We start from the raw sequence: 17,542 nt of genomic DNA on the forward strand, positions 1-17,542 counted from the left end.
TTTCAGCACTGCCAGAAAAGGTCAGAATGACATTCAAGGCTGAATCATGTTAGAAAAAAAAAAACAAAAAACAAAAACTCCAAGGTTCATGAGTCACTTAAATATGTATTTTTATTTGTAACAAATAAGTATTAAACTGTAAAGTATTTTTGTACAAATTTAATACTTTAATAGCATGATATTTATCGTCTATGTTATGTTTTTTGAAATTAAAACTGTTGCAAATATTTGTATGGAAAAACTGTATAAATTGAAATAAACAGTGATTTAAAGACATTAAAAACGAGGTAGAGTTGACTTTATATTTTTCCCACAGTTTTAGAAAAATATAACTCTTATATTTGTGGTATACTTTTTCCTAACCTATGTGAAAAGAAAAAAAAATGTTAAAGGTAAGCAGGTTGTCCACATTTTAGTATAATGTGTCTGATGTTTGATTTAACATTCAATTTATTAATCTCAAAATTGCAATACAGCAAGTCCCGTAGTACACATGAGAAAGTTGAAAGTGGAATGTTATAGGAACTCTGATTTGATGTTTTGCTTTTCTTAGCAAGACTGTCATCAGCACAGAACTATTAGCTAAACAGCAATGGCAAGTTCTACATCATAGAAAAAGTTTTCTATGTCACTAACTGCAACTTTCTTGTTATGGCTAGAACAAGATTAAAAATCCATAATGAATCAAAGCTCTATGGCCATAAATCTGCCACATCAGAAAAACCTAGACCCCTTTGTAAACTGTTTTTTTTACTCAAGGAAATGATAGTTTTGGCTCATCAGTAGGAGCATCTCATCAATACCGTAGCATTTAGAGATGGATAAATCTTGGAAGTGGATAAATGGGATGGACAGCCAGGAGTCTGTAAATCAAAATACATCCTTGTGTATTTTTTAAGGGAACATCTGGATCCTCAAAAACCTGTAAGTTCATTCTTCAGCAAAACAGAAGAATTACATGATTTTTGATGACCAGTACACCAATGGATATACTAAAAATGGATCACTGGAAATGCAAGAGGCTCAGCATAAAAGAAGCTGTTCTTCACAGAACATGCAAAACCAAGAAAGCCTTTGAAAGGCACCTGCATATTCAGCTTCTCCATCCCAAAAATCTTGAACAGGTTCAGTAAAGGTTCATACCAGGAACAATTAATAATTGTCTGTTAGCTTTTGAAAAGCTTCCTAGGAGTTTGTCCCAAAGTTAGATTCTTCAGTCTGGAAGATCCAAGTGGGGATTCTTCTACTGGTGTCTGTCAAAACAAAACCAAAATGTTACCCAACTTTCAAACAGACCTACAATATATTAGCTTCCTCAAAAAATGCTCTTTCTCTGTGAGCTCAGAAATTAGATGTAAAAAAATATATATATATATATAATCTGTTAGCAAGTTTGACTTTAAAAAAATCAATTTCAATTATTAAATTTTATATACATCTCTCACAGCATGTCACCTAAAAAATGACATTTGTGCACAAACCGTAAGGTGATACAGGCTACGCTGGCCAACAGATCTGAGTATAAACATGTATAAGTTTACTTGTAAGTGTATATGTACTACTGACATTTAATCTTTATTTTCTGTATTAGCCATATATTGCTCTGCAAAGACATCTGCCGAATTTGACTGCATCACCATTACTGGTCAACCTGAAAATTATTAAATAAATGTTAATGAAACAATTGTAACAGTGCCCAGGCGACTTTGTGGTGGTGAAAGAGCAGAAAAGTTTATTTTAAACTTTCTCAGCAAGGAAATACTTACAGGGTTTATTTGTGTAGCATCCTCAGACGCAGGAATTTGTCTTTTACATGGACTTAGCTGCAAACTGCCCCTCTGCTTTTCACTGAGAACTGATGACCCTTCCCGTATCATGAGGTCGCTTTCAAGTTCAAGTGGGTCAGGAGCACCTTGAGAAACAGAAACAGCCTCGCGCTCTTGACTTTGCCAGCACTTCACCAGGGGAGAGGCCGTTTGTTTGGGACAGCTGTTTGTTTCAGCCATTGCCTCTCTCAGAAATCTCTGCAAGCGTGTTTTCCTGCTGATCTCCTTGCTCCTGACTGCTGTCCTGAGGTGCGGCTCCTCCGCCAGGATGTAGACGCGGCAGCGCCCCCTGGTCACGGCCGTGTAGACGTGCTGCCAGTGCTGCCGGCCGGCATTGCCAACCACGTACACCACCGTCCTTTCCTCCGAGCCCTGCAACGGGCAGAACGCTCATCAGCGCTCGTCTCCACACACAGGTGCAGGAAACACAAGAATGAGCAACTTGGAGGCAACTGGGGACACTCAAAGAGTATTTTCTACCCTGCATTCAAGGAATTCTAGCTTCAAGAAAAGTTTCTGATTCTTTCGTGACAAAATACAGTGCATTAGCTCAGCTCACAGCTGCTGTTTTACCTGGAATGTGTGAATAGTTCTGGCCCAGGCATGCTTGATGTGACACAGCTTCCTCAGTGCCTTGTAGTTCACAGTGAACGTGGAGCCGTACGTGCTGCTGATGGTCAGCAAGCGCTGCTTATCAATTTCTTTGTCCTAAAGGAATAGCACAACACTCAGCAGTGAGCCTGGATCAGCAGCTGGAGCAACATGTGTACTTCCCCATTCTAGCTGTCCCTGAAATTACAACTGCTGCAATGTCAACCAGCTGGAAGTTTCAGAAGACACTAACTAGGAGACCCTAACTACTGATACTTTCACTGCCCAACTCACTGAACCCAGAAAAAAAAATCAGTTTTTTGCTGCTGTTATTTTTAGGCCAGCTTGGTTTTCTGCTAGGGAAAACATAAGCTGTAACATTACTCTTTACTTCAGACTATGTTAAACATCATCTATTTCAATTACAATACATTTGAGTATTTACAGAATCTATTTACACTGATCACAATCAGACCAACTGAAACACATTGTACAAAAAAGCCCAGAACTGGGGTTTTTTTTTTATTTTCTATTGTACCTTGCCTATTTCATACTTTTTACATGATTATTCAGCAGAACCAAGTAGGTATTATGGGCTAAGCTTGAAAAGTGTGAATTGTTTTGTTTTGGGTGCTGAATCGTTTCCCACCAGGTTTTCTTTGTGCAAGTTGTTGCAGCAAGGACTTACCTCTGTTATGAAAAATATATCTCCATTGCAGAGTCGTTTGCCCTCCTCATCAGCCTCTGCAGAGAGTGTGATTTCTCCACTTCTGCATTCCTGGCCACTGGGCCCCTCTCTGACACCAGAGGCTGCCAAGAGATCCTTGAGATACACATTGCGTGTGCTGGCAATCTTGTCCCCCATCTGAAACAGAAGTCGGTTCCTATGGTCTCTAGGTCACAGAAAGAAAAAGGGCAAAGTGTATTTACAAAGTGTGCATGTACCATCTCTCAGTATTTTTTCTTTTTTCACTCTCTATATTTGACCCAGATTAAAATCTTTAATAATATTCAAAATAGTTAGGGTAACATTTATGTGTCTTGAACTTCTGTGAAACCATTTGGTAAAAACCAGTAATATAGGGTAGCACAGAAATATTTCAGAATCTATTCAGAAATCATATAATAGCAAAAAAATTAACCTTGAGGGTTTTTTCCATATGAATTTCAAATATTCAATAGTAACTTAAAAATCTCAGAATTCACAGTGAATTTAAATGAAAAGCAGTTTACCACTGTTCAAAATGAGATTAAAGAACCCATTAAATAAAGTTTATTGTACAAATTATTTATAACATAATCAGATCAAGATGAAACATTGGAAGTTTTACAATCTTATTTTACGCTGTTGGCCCAGCTACAACCCTTTCAAAACCAAAATTAAACTGGTCAAAGGAAAAATATGAAACACTGGCTTACCTGGTTAAATGATTTGAATAGTGTTGGCAACAAAGCTCATTTATTAGATCACAATCTTGCCTAAATCATACAAAAGAACAAAATCATTATATATAAAACATACAATTACAAGCAATGTCACATTAGCATTATTTTATAAATAATGGAAAAAGCCCCTTTTCTCTCTGATGATCTTCCAGCACCTATTAAGAACAATTACTTATTCAGAGTTTAGAAGACAGTACAGTAGAGGAACAGTTTTGTCTAAATACCACAGAAAGTTTTTGCACTGTACACCTAGATTAGCTAGATTTGTTTTTAAGATAAAGAAGAAAACTAAAACCTGGACAGATTATTTTCTGTCTGTGCATATATTAAAAACAGCAAGAAGATTTTTTGCTTTTAAAGGCCTGGAATTTTAACTTTTAAATGCAGCTTAAGTAACCTATATATACCTAAATATATTCCAGAAGAATCATACACAAAAATCAGTAATAACAGTATTGCACTGAATGCAGACTGGAGAAAAAAGCTTGACATTAGAGTTACTCAGCATTCACAAATCACTTATTAGCTCGCTGGGAATCTAAGTAGTGGGTGTTTTTTACTCACTAAGAAAAAGTTCTTTACAATTAAAGGTGGAGTTTTTTTCCTAAGTACCCTTTTGTGCAGAACTCAAGGTTATGGACTATTGGTACTAGTGCACATTACCCCTTTTTATCCCTTCAGTGCATACTATTCATGCTCCTGTGATTACTAACACCCAGTCTTTCTTCAAAGTGTGTTGAGCCCTACATCCCACCCTTCTTAAGTCATGACTATTCCAAGTATCTAGTTGTTTTATGCTATTGCTACTTGTCTCTCCAGCTCAACACACTCAGCTATTTTTAGATTGTGGCTGCTAGCAAGGATTTTTTCAACATTTGCCTGCACACTCCATTACCTTCTGAAAGCAATGAATTGTGATTGTTTGGCATCCTCCAATCCTGGTCCTTTTTTAAGTAAAATCTTTATTGCAGTTTGTAAATCTGTTTTAAAAGACATAAAAATACTCAGAATTTAAAAAAGAAAAATGTAATTCAACATGAAATTGCCTTTGCTTATTTCTTGCTTTAATGACATCTCAACTTATTTAAAACTACACAAAAAAGAAACAGCCACAAAAAATTCCCATACAAGATGACACATCTCCCAAAGAAACAGAAATACATCACAAAATACCCAAGAAAATATAATGCAGTTAATCCAGTATTAAAATCTCAGAAACAAGAGTGGTATGAAAAGAAACATATTCTTATTTCTGTGTCAAAACAACAGCTGTATAGAGCATATTTCATGCAAAATAAGGTTTTGATACAGAACACTGAAGAGGTAAAGATCAAATATTTTCAAACCACAGACCTACACACTTGGATTTCACAGAAATCTACTTTCAATATTCTGTTTGCTGAGTATTTTGCTAGAGTAAGATAAGGTGATAATGTTTATATTGTTTTTTTTCCACATTCTCCTTGAAGCTTTTTGATGCATATAAAAGAGAGGCCACTCAATGCACTTATACCAAATAAATGTCAAAAAACCCCAGTAAACAATGTCTCTAGCCTTGACCCCAAAACATTTTAAAAGAAATACTGGCATCCCTTCTTAGAATTTTCCTAACTCAATCCTACAGCTGGCAGTACATTCCTGTCCAGCACACCATACTGTTACACTCAATTTTCACTCAAATGATTCACCTCTGAATCAATTCTGAAAATCTCTTAAGGTTTGACAGTTCCAGCTACAATACAAAAAGACAACCACATCCGACAGTGGAAGCTGTCCCCAATTTAAAGTCTAACTGGTGAGATGGAGCTCTACAGCCCATTCCTTGCACTTACAGGTCTTGCTGTGTGCGTTTACAGGATGCACAAGACAAAATATGAATGTAGCATTTACATTTATACCACAAAGCCAGACTAAAATATTCTCAGAATTTTTGTTCCAGGCAATAGTCTATGCTTTACCAAATGGAAAATCAAGATCACAAACTGACTGTACACACATACTCTCACAATTCCCACCAGCAGGCAAAGCAATAAAAATAAATTTCTTCTCTGGGGTTGGCATTGTCATTTCCTCATTCCAAGCAGAAACTTTCAGCACCTCATCAAATTCAGGAAGCTGCCGGTGAGAGATTCTGGACCAGAGCATTGGAGGGAAACCAAAAGGTTATTTTCAGTTAAAGAATTCCAGCATATCATTATCTGCATCAGCCTGAAGTTCACCACTTCGAAATTTTTTTGTCATCTATACTACATGCCTTGAAAACTCTTTCCTCAGAGCGTGACTTAATTTCACATTGAAAAAATTGGGAGTTTATTCTCTAAGTCCCCCATCACTGCAGCAGATACTTTGTATTATCTATACAGTTCTTCCCATGGGAGAAAAATGCAGTAAAACAGAAGTGTTACCAAAAAATAAGTAAGAATGTTTGTAAAACACTTAGTAGTTCTGGACATCTTGCAAATGTTTAGAATATTCTCAAATTCAATTAACACCAATACCTAGATTTTGTTCTTGGAGGTTTAAGAAATTAAGCACTGATAGGAAACAGGATTATTTCCAAAACAAAATTAATGCAAATGTTGGAAACATTTAGACTCTTTAGGTATTGATACAGAAAAAAAAATACAAAGAAGCTGTGATGTAATGGCCCTTTATATCTAGACTCTCCAAGCAATTCAGTGTCTTTTAGTTGTTGTCACACTTATCAGCGAAGTCTTTAGAACGTCCTTTCTAGAGGAGCAATTGTAAGCAATTTTAGAAGGCATAATGTCAGTTGTGCACTTACAATTCATTTGAAAACAACCAAGAGTATGTGATAGCATAATAGTGAGATACATCTCATAAAATTCAAGAGTATTCCAGCACATACATTTTTTTGTGCAATATATACTTCTGAAAAAGTTTTGGGTTTTGTTGCTGTTGTTTTGGGAGTTTGTTTGTTTTTAAAACCAATGTTACAGATTTGGACTAAAAATACCTAACAGAAGCAGTACTACAGAGTGAAATCTGGATGCACTGCTATTTGCAGGTAGAAGGCCAGGCAAGAATTACAAGAATTCTTCACACACACATCTGGATATCCTACCTTGATGCGTTATCTACAATTAGTTGCGATTCAGCTCTGTGGTTAGTTCGTAGTTCCACAGCAAAGCCTCTTGATTTTAGACCCTCAAAGATATCAGCTAACATGTTTCCTGGGTCTATGCTTGGGAGCTGTCTGGTATCACCTGAACACAATGCACGTTAGTTTTTGTGAAAAGGAATAACATATAATCTGTTGAAAATTGTCTTTAAAAAAAACCAACACTGGAATGAATAAATACTCAAGCCTCTACACAGTAACATCCATCCTTAATAAATTCACATGAAATAAAGCTTTCAAAAATCTAAGAAACTTTGGGAATAATGTTGGCATGTAGTTTAAGTTTTTTTACATTCCTCGCTCAGCAATGCTTTACTAGCAAGTGCAAATCTCTTTGCTTGATGAGCACCGACAGTGATCACATCTTATTCAAAAACTCTTTGAAAGCTACATATTTAAAAACAAATGCCATAAATGGCATGTCAAAAAGGAAACAGCTAAGAAAGCATAAAAATTTGCCTTTACATTTCTTTGCTTTCCTTTTTAAATTAAAACAAGATGACCCTAGCATTAAGAATGGTGTGAAAACTCCCTTCTAACATACGATTCATATGCTAACAATAGCTCCTTCAGATTTAACGAAGTCAGAGAAGTTTCCCAGTTGCAAGATGTAATAACCTACCACATGGAAGTCACTGCTAAACAGATAATGATACTTTCACACTGACATTTGGAAAACTTCTATCTCATCTGACCTTAAGAAATAGCACAAGTACCCAAGTACAGAACAATGTAACATTCTGAGGTTAGGAGACTCAGTGGGAGCTCTGATACCGACACTGTATATTGTGCATTATTAAACATTGTATAATGCTGAATTTGCTGTTTCACTTACCTAGAATAATAAGTTTAGCAAGCTGAGCATGCTCACACAAGAGTTTTAGAACTAAACTAAGAAGGTGTACAGACACCAAGCTTCCTTCATCCACAATGAGAACCGTAACTGCAGAAAACTTCCACGGCACTGCTTGCTCACTCCGCCTCCACGTCTTAAAACTATAGATAATCTAGAAATAAATAGAAATAAAGCAAACTCTGACACTAATCAACTGTAAACTATGTTATAAAAGCAGACAGTGTGGTATCATCTAATGGATGCAGAGCTACTATCTTAAGTTCTGAACTTATACCTGCAAAGACTCAGAAGACTCAACCATTCAGTCTTATTTTCCTCATCAGTGAATACATTTCTAGCTGAGGTTAGCAACACTGATTTACATAAAATAAGAGTCTCTTTTTTCCTGCAGGAGCTGTTAAAGACACAAGGTCAGCCATTAGGTTGCTCAGTAACAGAACACCTCCTACTGCAACTTGCTGTCATTAATAATACCCAAAATTGCATGGGGAAGGGGAACACACAACTAGCTATCCAATCCCCAAAGATAAAATAAGCCAACAGTACTTTTTATGTTATTATAATTTCTATTTATACGGGTTATTCCATGACTTCAATGTCTTCCTGGCACCTTTTTCTACATAGAACTGTAACCAAACTTAAGCCTAAGTTTATTAACAAAGAGTTTGCTTTCTACTTTTTCATAAAGAAAATTCCGTAATACCTAACATTAATTAAGAAAACACTGTGCAAATGAAATATCTCTCATTATTCAACCCCAGGCAACTGATATTTTCATTTATGTGCTGCTATGATTGCTAGGCAACAGGATCCTAGAAAACAGCTCTACCACCTAGAAGATATTTTTGTCTTCATTAAAATAAAATGCAAAACTGAGAAAACTTGAAAAATCAGATGCTCTATAGAAGCAGAAGTTTCAGATGTATATAAATAGTAAAGAAAGCAGTTACCAAATAATGTATTTCAAATGACTGATTTATGATTCCCCAAAACATAATGCTGACTTTCAGATGCCAATAAGCTGTACCAAGAATTAACATTAATAATGATAATAGGCTACACATTTCTTAAGAGGAAGTTAAATAACAAGCTTTTTTTTCCAAAACAAGAATGGACAGTGCCAAAAGGTTTTTCAGAACCTAAGTTAAAACAACAAAACTAGAAACAAAACCCAAAACAAATCTTACCTGATGCAGTGTATATGCAGGAAGCTGTGTTTTTTCTCTCAAAAGACTTGTTGCCCTCCCTGTAGGTGCAGTGAATAGTACATTCAAGAATTTTTTTGCATATATATTCTCTGATTCCCAGTGGTGATCAAATGTATTCCATTCCTCAGATGCATCCAAGTCTGTTTCAAAGTCCTTAGAAGCAGCTTCCACTTCTATTTCCATCTGCTTTAAGTGACGAAAAAGGGAGCTAACTATTGTACTCTTCCCACAGCCTCCTTTTCCACTTATGATTGTGACAGGATTAGAACAGATTTTTTTTACAGCAATCACCTGATCTTTATCTATCTCTGCTTCACTTTGAATACCAGACATAGAGCCCACCTCCTTTTCAGGGAAGTGATTTTCACCATTATGATTGTCTGGATTATTTTCCTCCATTCCACCTGCCTGGGTAATATTAATTTTGTTATCTACTGTTTCTCTTGGTGACTCAGAAATGTTAAGTATCTTTTTCACATCCACATCCAGTTTCCATGTGCTATTTGACAGAAGGTCACCTACATACATTGCAATATCTTTTTCAGATTGGTAAAGATGAGGCAGAAACACCAGCTTTTTTTTCCCTAATCACTACATTATGATCTTTCAAAAATTCAAGAGATTGCCAAACATCCTCGATGGACATGTGTTTGGATACCAAACGAGCTAATTCATCTTGATCTTCGTATGTGTGTCCCATTTGTCTACAGCGTGTCTTGAGCTGATCATACAGAATTAATGCATTCTTTTGCAGGTCAGGAATCTTCCTGAGGAGATGTTCACACTGACAGAAGGCAGCCCACGTTGCCTCACAGTGAGGAAGGTTCAGCTCCTCATACATCATCTTCTCCCCAGAAAGAGTAAGAGCAAACACAGATTTATTTCAGAAGATGCTAGCCTCTTGCTGAATCACATTTCTTCTAATAAATACAAATTGCAATTCAGAGGGTAGAAGTTTGCAAAAATGTACATATTTTTCATAAAGCAAAATACTTAAAAGGAAGCTAGAATAATTCCTCTTTAGTCACCCTTTTAAAAATAAAAAGCTGGCACAGAAATTGGGTATTAGGGAGAACTTGTGCACACCAAATATCACATATTCATGTAAAGGTACATAAACTGTAGATACAGAGTACAGGAAAGCCACTGGTCAGAATAATGTACCCAACTCTGAACATGTTCAAGAAATATGCCACCTGTACAGACACTACCACAAAACAGTGAAAGCTTGAGATGTGCAAAACAGATGAACTATTGAGAGCAAGAAAAATTAATTGTCCTTGCTCAGTTGTAAGAGAAAAAGCTGAAGAAAGTCTTCAAGTAATAAAAAACTGCAGTGAGAATGCAGGTGCTTGAAGCAAGAGATCAACAAGTCCATATTGCATCAAGGAATGGTCAAATTGGACATCAGGAAAATCTTCTTAAAGGAAATTATGTGAAACACTGGAATATATTGGCAACCCTGCTGAATCTCTGAAATTAGAGCTGTTAAAGACAAGTCAGAACATCCACCAGTAAAGCATAGAGGGGCTAAAGCAGAGGGAAAACCAACCACATTTGTGAACAACTAAAGCTGTAGTTCCCTTGTGAAGTACACAACTGCTAAGGTCAGGTGCAGCAGCAAAGCTCACAGCAAGCACAGCAAAGGAAAACAGGAAGGCAAGCAACCTCTGCAAATTCCATTACAAAAACAAACTACATTACAAACTACTGGACCAGATACCTCCTACAGAGAAACTTACCAACCTTCTTATGAAAGCATAGATACTGTTCTACATATCATGAACAAAAAATCTTACCAGTATAAAACTGAAAAGAACAGTTGAAGATTTTAAATTAGCTGTCTAACTTTGGCCCAATTACCTCAAGCATTTAGTTTTCTGACCCTTGTAGAAAATACTAAACAAATGGTTGTAACAAAACTACTTTCCAAAAATCTTCTGAGATTAATTTATTTTAGACCAACTGGAAAAACAAAACCTTTTGCTAAAACTGAGTCCAGCACATCACTCATTTCCAATGAACTATGCTTAGCCCTGACAAATGCCCATTGACTCAAGTGAATCCAACTAAAACAGCACTGTAGCCTAATGTACCTCAAATGCAACAAACACCATATTTTTACCATACATAACATTACTTACCCTGCTGAACCCAAGTTTCCATGGCTCATCCTTTAGTATCTCATCCAATTTTGTGACCACCTCATCAGCTACCTCCTCCTCACCCTCCGTATCATCCTTTCTTTGCCAACACATCTTATCTAACAGACAGCAGAAGTGGCGTGGCAGAAGAATCGGCAAGAACTCCAGGATCCTTGGAAAAGCCAGAGCTCCCAGTACTGCCTTTCCTGCAACTGCATGCACCATAAACACAACAAATTTTATACCATATACAAAGATTGCTGCAAAATTATTTATACTGATTCTGGCTTCATCCTTCTGCCTCCCCTATATCCAAGACATCACAAATTTCTCTCATTTTTTTTACTTTTCGAAACCCTTTTCAAATTTTTTTAAAGTCTGTTTTCCCTGAACTGCCTTAGGAAAAAAACAGTGTAAACCGATGACATAAAACCAACAACTAAATGTACTCACTTGGAAAATACATATCATGCATTTGGTTTAAACTGCATACTCAAGAGCATTTTGTAGAAAGTCAGTTCAGACCTCACCACATCTGCCTCTTACCTAGAAGTAATTTTCATACAGATGTACAGAAGAACCCTTCAAATGCAAAATAAGGAAAGATGCTTCTAAATTTGTAGCATCAGATCAGTAGAGGACCTTACAAAAAAAGTGCTCTCCATTGGCTTCCTCAATGACCCCAAAATTAAGTTATCACTTCCCCTGTTTACATCAGTCATGGGGATGAAACAGATCTGCTCTATATTTTGCTTTAAAAAAGTAATTTCAGAAGAAAGAAAAACTAATTTAAGAAGAAAGTGAGACTTTCAGAAGATTTATCTCTTGGAAAAAGTAGGCTATTTTTAGTTAAGTGTTACAGAAAATTTAAAACAATAATTTTTTTCACTTAAGTACTTTTTCTGATCACTGTCTTACTCTCACAACGACAAAATCTTTTGTCTTTTAAGCAAGTACTTAATTTACATGTAAATCATTGATATACACTGTTTACACACACACAAAAATACCATGAAAGCCAGAAGAACAAACTACTTGAGTCCATAACAATTAATGACAAAAAGAAAAATTTATAATACTAACAGTAGCAACTGAGGTAGCAGAATGGTCTCTATTACTCAATGATAGAGAAAAATTAAAGCTTAAAATGTAGCAAATTAATTTAAGCTAGATAGTAGAACAAAATCAACACTATAGGAAGGATGAAGAGAGTACATAGGCACACTGTGCAATCTTTTCTATCGTTACCAAAGAGAACAAAAATCCTGAAAGCCTACAGAACTCTGAACATTTTCTTCTCCTTACACATGGGATTTGAAGTGAAGTCAGTTCAAGTCTTGCAGAGGCTCTGAACCTCCTGTTACATATAATTTGACACCCAAAAGCGTCACCTCCATCATGTGACCTGACACTGCCCACTAAACCAGGTACTGGAAAACTTTTTTTGCTTACACGTAGCAGTAGGTAACCTGTCAATACAGTTATGGAAACAGATCATCAGAGAAAAACAAGAGCTCTAACACTGAGGACACACCTCAGACATCCTGACTTTCTCTGCATTTCAGCGTTTTGCTTCAGACCAGCTAAGTCTGGTCTCACAGAATGAATGCCCTTTATGGATCAGAGAACCTCAGGAATGCAAGGGGAACACACTGTCTGGGTTTCACCCAGCAGGAGGAATACAGTCAGTACTTTCAGAGACTGCATCACAGGTGGGGACAAGGGGGATGTCTGCTTCAAAAGCACACTCCTGATCCAATCTTGAACACTCAGGTCATCATGCTCATGTAATCACACCAACACTGCCCACAACAGCATCTTCAGAAGTCTGAATGATCTCCATGTGGACACACTCCAGTGCTTCCACAGTCTGCTCCCAGCCATACCAATCTGCTGACAGGATTCAAACATACCTAGATAATCTATTAAGTGCAGCTGATTAGGACTAGGCTGAACTCCTTCACTGATCCCTGCACTACAGAGAAGCACCTATACTACTTCTGAACATGTGCCAGCCCTAAAAGCCATCACCATCATGCTTAAGTGGTGCTGAACCCATTTTTCAATAAACACTTGTTATAGCTGAATGCACTGTCTTTGCATCATAGTCCCAGATGTATAAAATGGTTTGGGTTGGAAGTGACCTTAAGGATCAACTAGTTCCAAACCCTTGCCACTGGTAGGGACACCTTCCACTGGTAGGGACACTAGACCAGGTTGCTCTGAGCCCCATCCCACCAGGCCTGAAGCACTTCCAGGGATGGAGTATCCCTAGCACAGACAATTCTATTTAGCCTACAGGATTCAGCAAAGTCCTTCTGTATGCCTGTCTTTAACTGATCAGTTGTTCTACTGTGTTGAAATATTTTAAAATAAAAGAATAATTTGAATATACATTTCAAATTAATACATGTTAGTTTGAATGCAGTATATGAGATAGGACTCTTAGCTTATATAACAATTAAAACAGGATATACCCACATGATTTTGCAACATAATAGAAGATGTCGTAATCCTTGGTATCTCTTTGGATCCTCCTTGGCTGTAGCTGTGAAACTTGGAACTGCTTTAGTTTTTCTTCCAGATTGCTAAAACTCAGCACAGACTCTATAGGAAGCCAAGCAAAAAATTTTTCTCTCCAATTTTCAGGAACATTACATTCCTTAAGAAAGAGTGAAAATACTTGTCTGCTGTTGTCTTCTACATCAGTCTGCAGAAAATACGATGGATATCCTTGCACAAAGTACTTCGACCCCATTTTTTTAGCTTTAATATTAACTTTCCACCAAGGGTCAACTAATGGAAAACGTCCAACTACTTCATACTCCTTTTTGGTGCCGCATTCCTGTATAATAACTGAAGCATTAAAAAGAAAAACATATCCAGTGTTAACTGACAGTCATAAAAATTAAAACTCTGGGTTGACTAAAAGAGTTTTGCTGGTTCAATGCTTTTATCTTTTCTGTAAGTTGCAGTAGAAAAAGTAAATCAGGGGTTTTTATAGACTCCTGATGCCAGTCTCTCCACGAACGTTTGAAAAAAAAAAGAAACTCAGAAACAAGCACTAAACCTCCTTTTCTAAGGATAAGGAATAAATCTTGCCTATGAATTTCTTAAGCTCATTAAATACACATGATTTAATATTATGATTTACTATTTATTCCAAGTCAAGTTTACAACTGAATTTTAAACAGTTTTATCACAAAATATTCTACCACAATGCCTGCATAATCTTAAGACATGTTTGCAGACCAAATACTTCCCACGACTAAAACCACCAAAATTATAAGGAATTAATATAATAAATTCTTGACACTTTTATGACCTGGTTTGCCTCCTCTTTGCCTTCAAAAAAACAACACACCATTCCCTGATCAACAGCTGGGGACCAATTGCCATGACCAGAACAAAGTGGGCACCTATGTTTAGCAGGGCCCCTTCATCACCAGGACAGCTCTTAGGTCTGCAATAACTTATTTATTTCTCCGTGGATATTTAGCTCAGTTTAGCCATTTTAAGAACAACTTGCAGATAAAATACCTTTTAGGCAGAGGTTGCTCCAACTTCACCTACTTTTTTAAGTGCTAAGTAGAAAGTTGGAAATTATTAACATCAAGTAACAACACTCTCCTATGTCATAAAAGAAAAAAAAAAAAAAAGGTGCTTTTATTGTATAACGTTAACTTGAATTGGAAAACCTTATGTTTCCTTACTGTTGCAACCCTGTGCCCGTAGAAGAGCACAGAGCACGCTTCCCTTCCGCTACCTGCTCATCACCTACTTCGGTCCCTTCGGCTGTGGTCAACTTCTGTGGGCAGGGCCCGTTCCCACGTGGGAAGGGAAGGGAAGGGAAGGGAAGGGAAGGGAAGGGAAGGGAAGGGAAGGGAAGGGAAGGGAAGGGAAGGGAAGGGAAGGGAAGGGAAGGGAAGGGAAGGGCCGCACACGGGCGGGCGGGCGGGCCGGGGCAGAGCGCCGCCTCCCCCGCCGCCATTCCCGCGGCGCCGGGCCCCGCTCGCTGCCCCGGTGCCCCGGTGCCCCGCGCCCAGACCCCGAGCAGGGAGGGCACCGCAGTCCGCCCGGCCCGGTCCTGCCCCGTTCCCGGCCCTGCCCCGTTCCCGGCCCGGCCTCACCGGCGCGGCGCGGGGGCAGCGCGGCCGACAGCTCCCGCCCGGCGGCCTCCAGCAGCGCATCCTCCGCCAAGAGCGGCTCCTCCTCGAAGTCCTCGTCGCTCTCCTCCTCGTCGCCCGCCGCGTCCCCGCGCAGCGGCCGCAGGTGCCCCCAGAGCTCCAGGGGCGCGCCCCGCTGCCCGCCGGCCCCCGCCATGCCGCCCCCGCCGGGATCAGGATCGGGAAGGGGATCGGCCCGCCCCGGGGAAGGCGGGACGGCGGGCGGGAGGGGCACGGGGGGCCGGGACACTCGGGAACCACGAGGCTTTTTTTTTTTTTTTTTTTTTTAATACTTTCGGACATAAATGTCTTGTCTTTACATGACCCTTCTCACATAAAGCATCAGATCACATTTCCAGTATATCCGATTGCTCACTGGAGATTTGGAAGTCGCCCTTCCTTCCCTACGCTGTAACCTGGCCGTCGCTGCTTTGCCTTCGCTTTTGCTCAACTCCACTGCCTTGCGTTTTCTGAAACCCCCTGACAGTTCACTGATGAAATACCAACTCTTCTCACATTCAGTATTGATCTCCCACTGAAATCCCCCAGAAATCCTTTTCAGTCATGAAAGTGAATATTTCTACAACCTGTTTTAAATTGATTTTCAGTGGTTAGTAGTTAGCAGATTAATATTTGCTATATTGTTACGTAGCTCTGCTTTTTCAGCAAAATTTCACAATTGTATTTTTGCACGTTCGTGCCACTAGCAAGCATATGTTTTCATCAATGAATTAAGTTTTGTAAGATTTTTTTAAATAATTTTCATGATTCCTGTGGTTTGATTTGCTCTGCCTTTAGTTTTTTAACTGTTTTCTTCCAATTTCTTCTTTGTTTTGCTATACTGTCACACAGTACACTGGAAGCTGCTGTGGATGTCTTGCTGCTGCTTCAGGGTACAGGCAAGCAGATTAAAGGAGACACAAAAGCAGCAGGTGCTGTTGCAAGGCTGGTGGACTCCTCTGATTGAGATGAATTTACTGGGTGGTTTCACCCCTCAAAAGACCAAAGTGGAACATAGAAATGTCCCCAGTACTACACTAAATAGAATTTGCCCAGCTTCTGAGAAGCTGTCAGCAGCACAGAACAGTTGCATAGGTTGTTCATATGCGTGTTTAGAAAAAGTGATGTATAATAAAAGAGATCAATATACAACTATTACTTTTGTTCTAATCCAAAAGAGACACAAATCTTTTCTACATTGTTTCATTATTCATTCCCACGCGTGATCCAGGAGGGTTCCACCCCCAGGACTATCCTACCAAGAATGTCCCCTCCCTGCCACCTTCCTCCTTAGAAAACTGAAGGGCCTTCAGCTCTCTCACACAGAGGCATGGGACTCTTTCTCTCTCCTGGTGTGGTTCTCTGCCATTTCTCCATCGCTGGGAATACCTACATTACTGCATCAAAGTAATTCTTGTAACATGACAGAGACATGTAAATACTGCTGTAACTGTTTTAAAACCCAGCACACATAGGAATATTGGAATATGTTCTTATGTAATAAATATTGGGGTTCTTTCTCCAGCTTGATTCACAGATAATGAAGCAACTGCTTTACATGGCAGGCTGAAAACACATGGCCTATAAAAGGGAGACATGACAGGGGATGGAAACATTGATACTAATTTTAAAAATTTAAAGCAATAGCTTACAATGGTCTTAGGCAGTCATACATCTGAATCGTCTTTAAGATACTTTTTTCCTCACGAAACATCATTACACATTTAACTGTGTATTCGTTCAAATGAAACTGGATATCTGACTGCCCCACTCTATTCTGAAAATTCAAATTTAATATTGTATTCAGCAAGACTGACTGGAATTTCCTTGTCTTTCTACAATCCATACTATACATACTGAATTCCTGTATGGTCCCTTACATTTCCATTTCTCCTTATCATCCAGTAGGATGCATCCTGGTTGTGAATGGCTTTATGTGTGCCCAGCTTTGTTAGGTAAGGTTTGATGTTCAAAAATATGACTATTTGTCACTCCTGTGAAGTCAACTTGGTTTTCTAGAGAAAGTGAGGATTATGTATTTTTTTAAAAAATATTTGAGACTAAATGTTTTGCTCCTTTTAGGAGCAAGGAAATGAAATCTTGAGATTGCAATGAGGATCAATTGGTCAAGCTTCAGTCCCTTTCCCTGCACTTCATGTCATC

The 17,542-nt window shown here is 38.4% G+C and overlaps 1 protein-coding gene across 1 annotated transcript; it reads right to left on the minus strand.

Annotated features, from left to right (window-relative positions):
- Nucleotides 1-93: 93 nt before the first annotated feature.
- HELB (DNA helicase B) lies at nt 94-15,565 on the minus strand. Its single transcript, XM_079303926.1, is given in 14 exon segments — nt 94-1,253; nt 1,767-2,198; nt 2,400-2,534; nt 3,106-3,310; nt 3,837-3,896; nt 4,759-4,843; nt 5,864-5,994; nt 6,949-7,090; nt 7,841-8,012; nt 9,049-9,648; nt 9,650-9,913; nt 11,214-11,425; nt 13,695-14,069; nt 15,344-15,565. Coding segments are annotated over 14 exon segments (3,093 nt in total). The 5' UTR covers nt 15,537-15,565; the 3' UTR covers nt 94-1,166.
- Between the last annotated feature and the right edge of the window lie 1,977 nt (nt 15,566-17,542).

Source organism: Erithacus rubecula (genome assembly GCF_903797595.1).
Source record: "Erithacus rubecula genome assembly, chromosome: 4".
Taxonomy (NCBI): Eukaryota; Metazoa; Chordata; class Aves; order Passeriformes; family Muscicapidae; genus Erithacus; species Erithacus rubecula.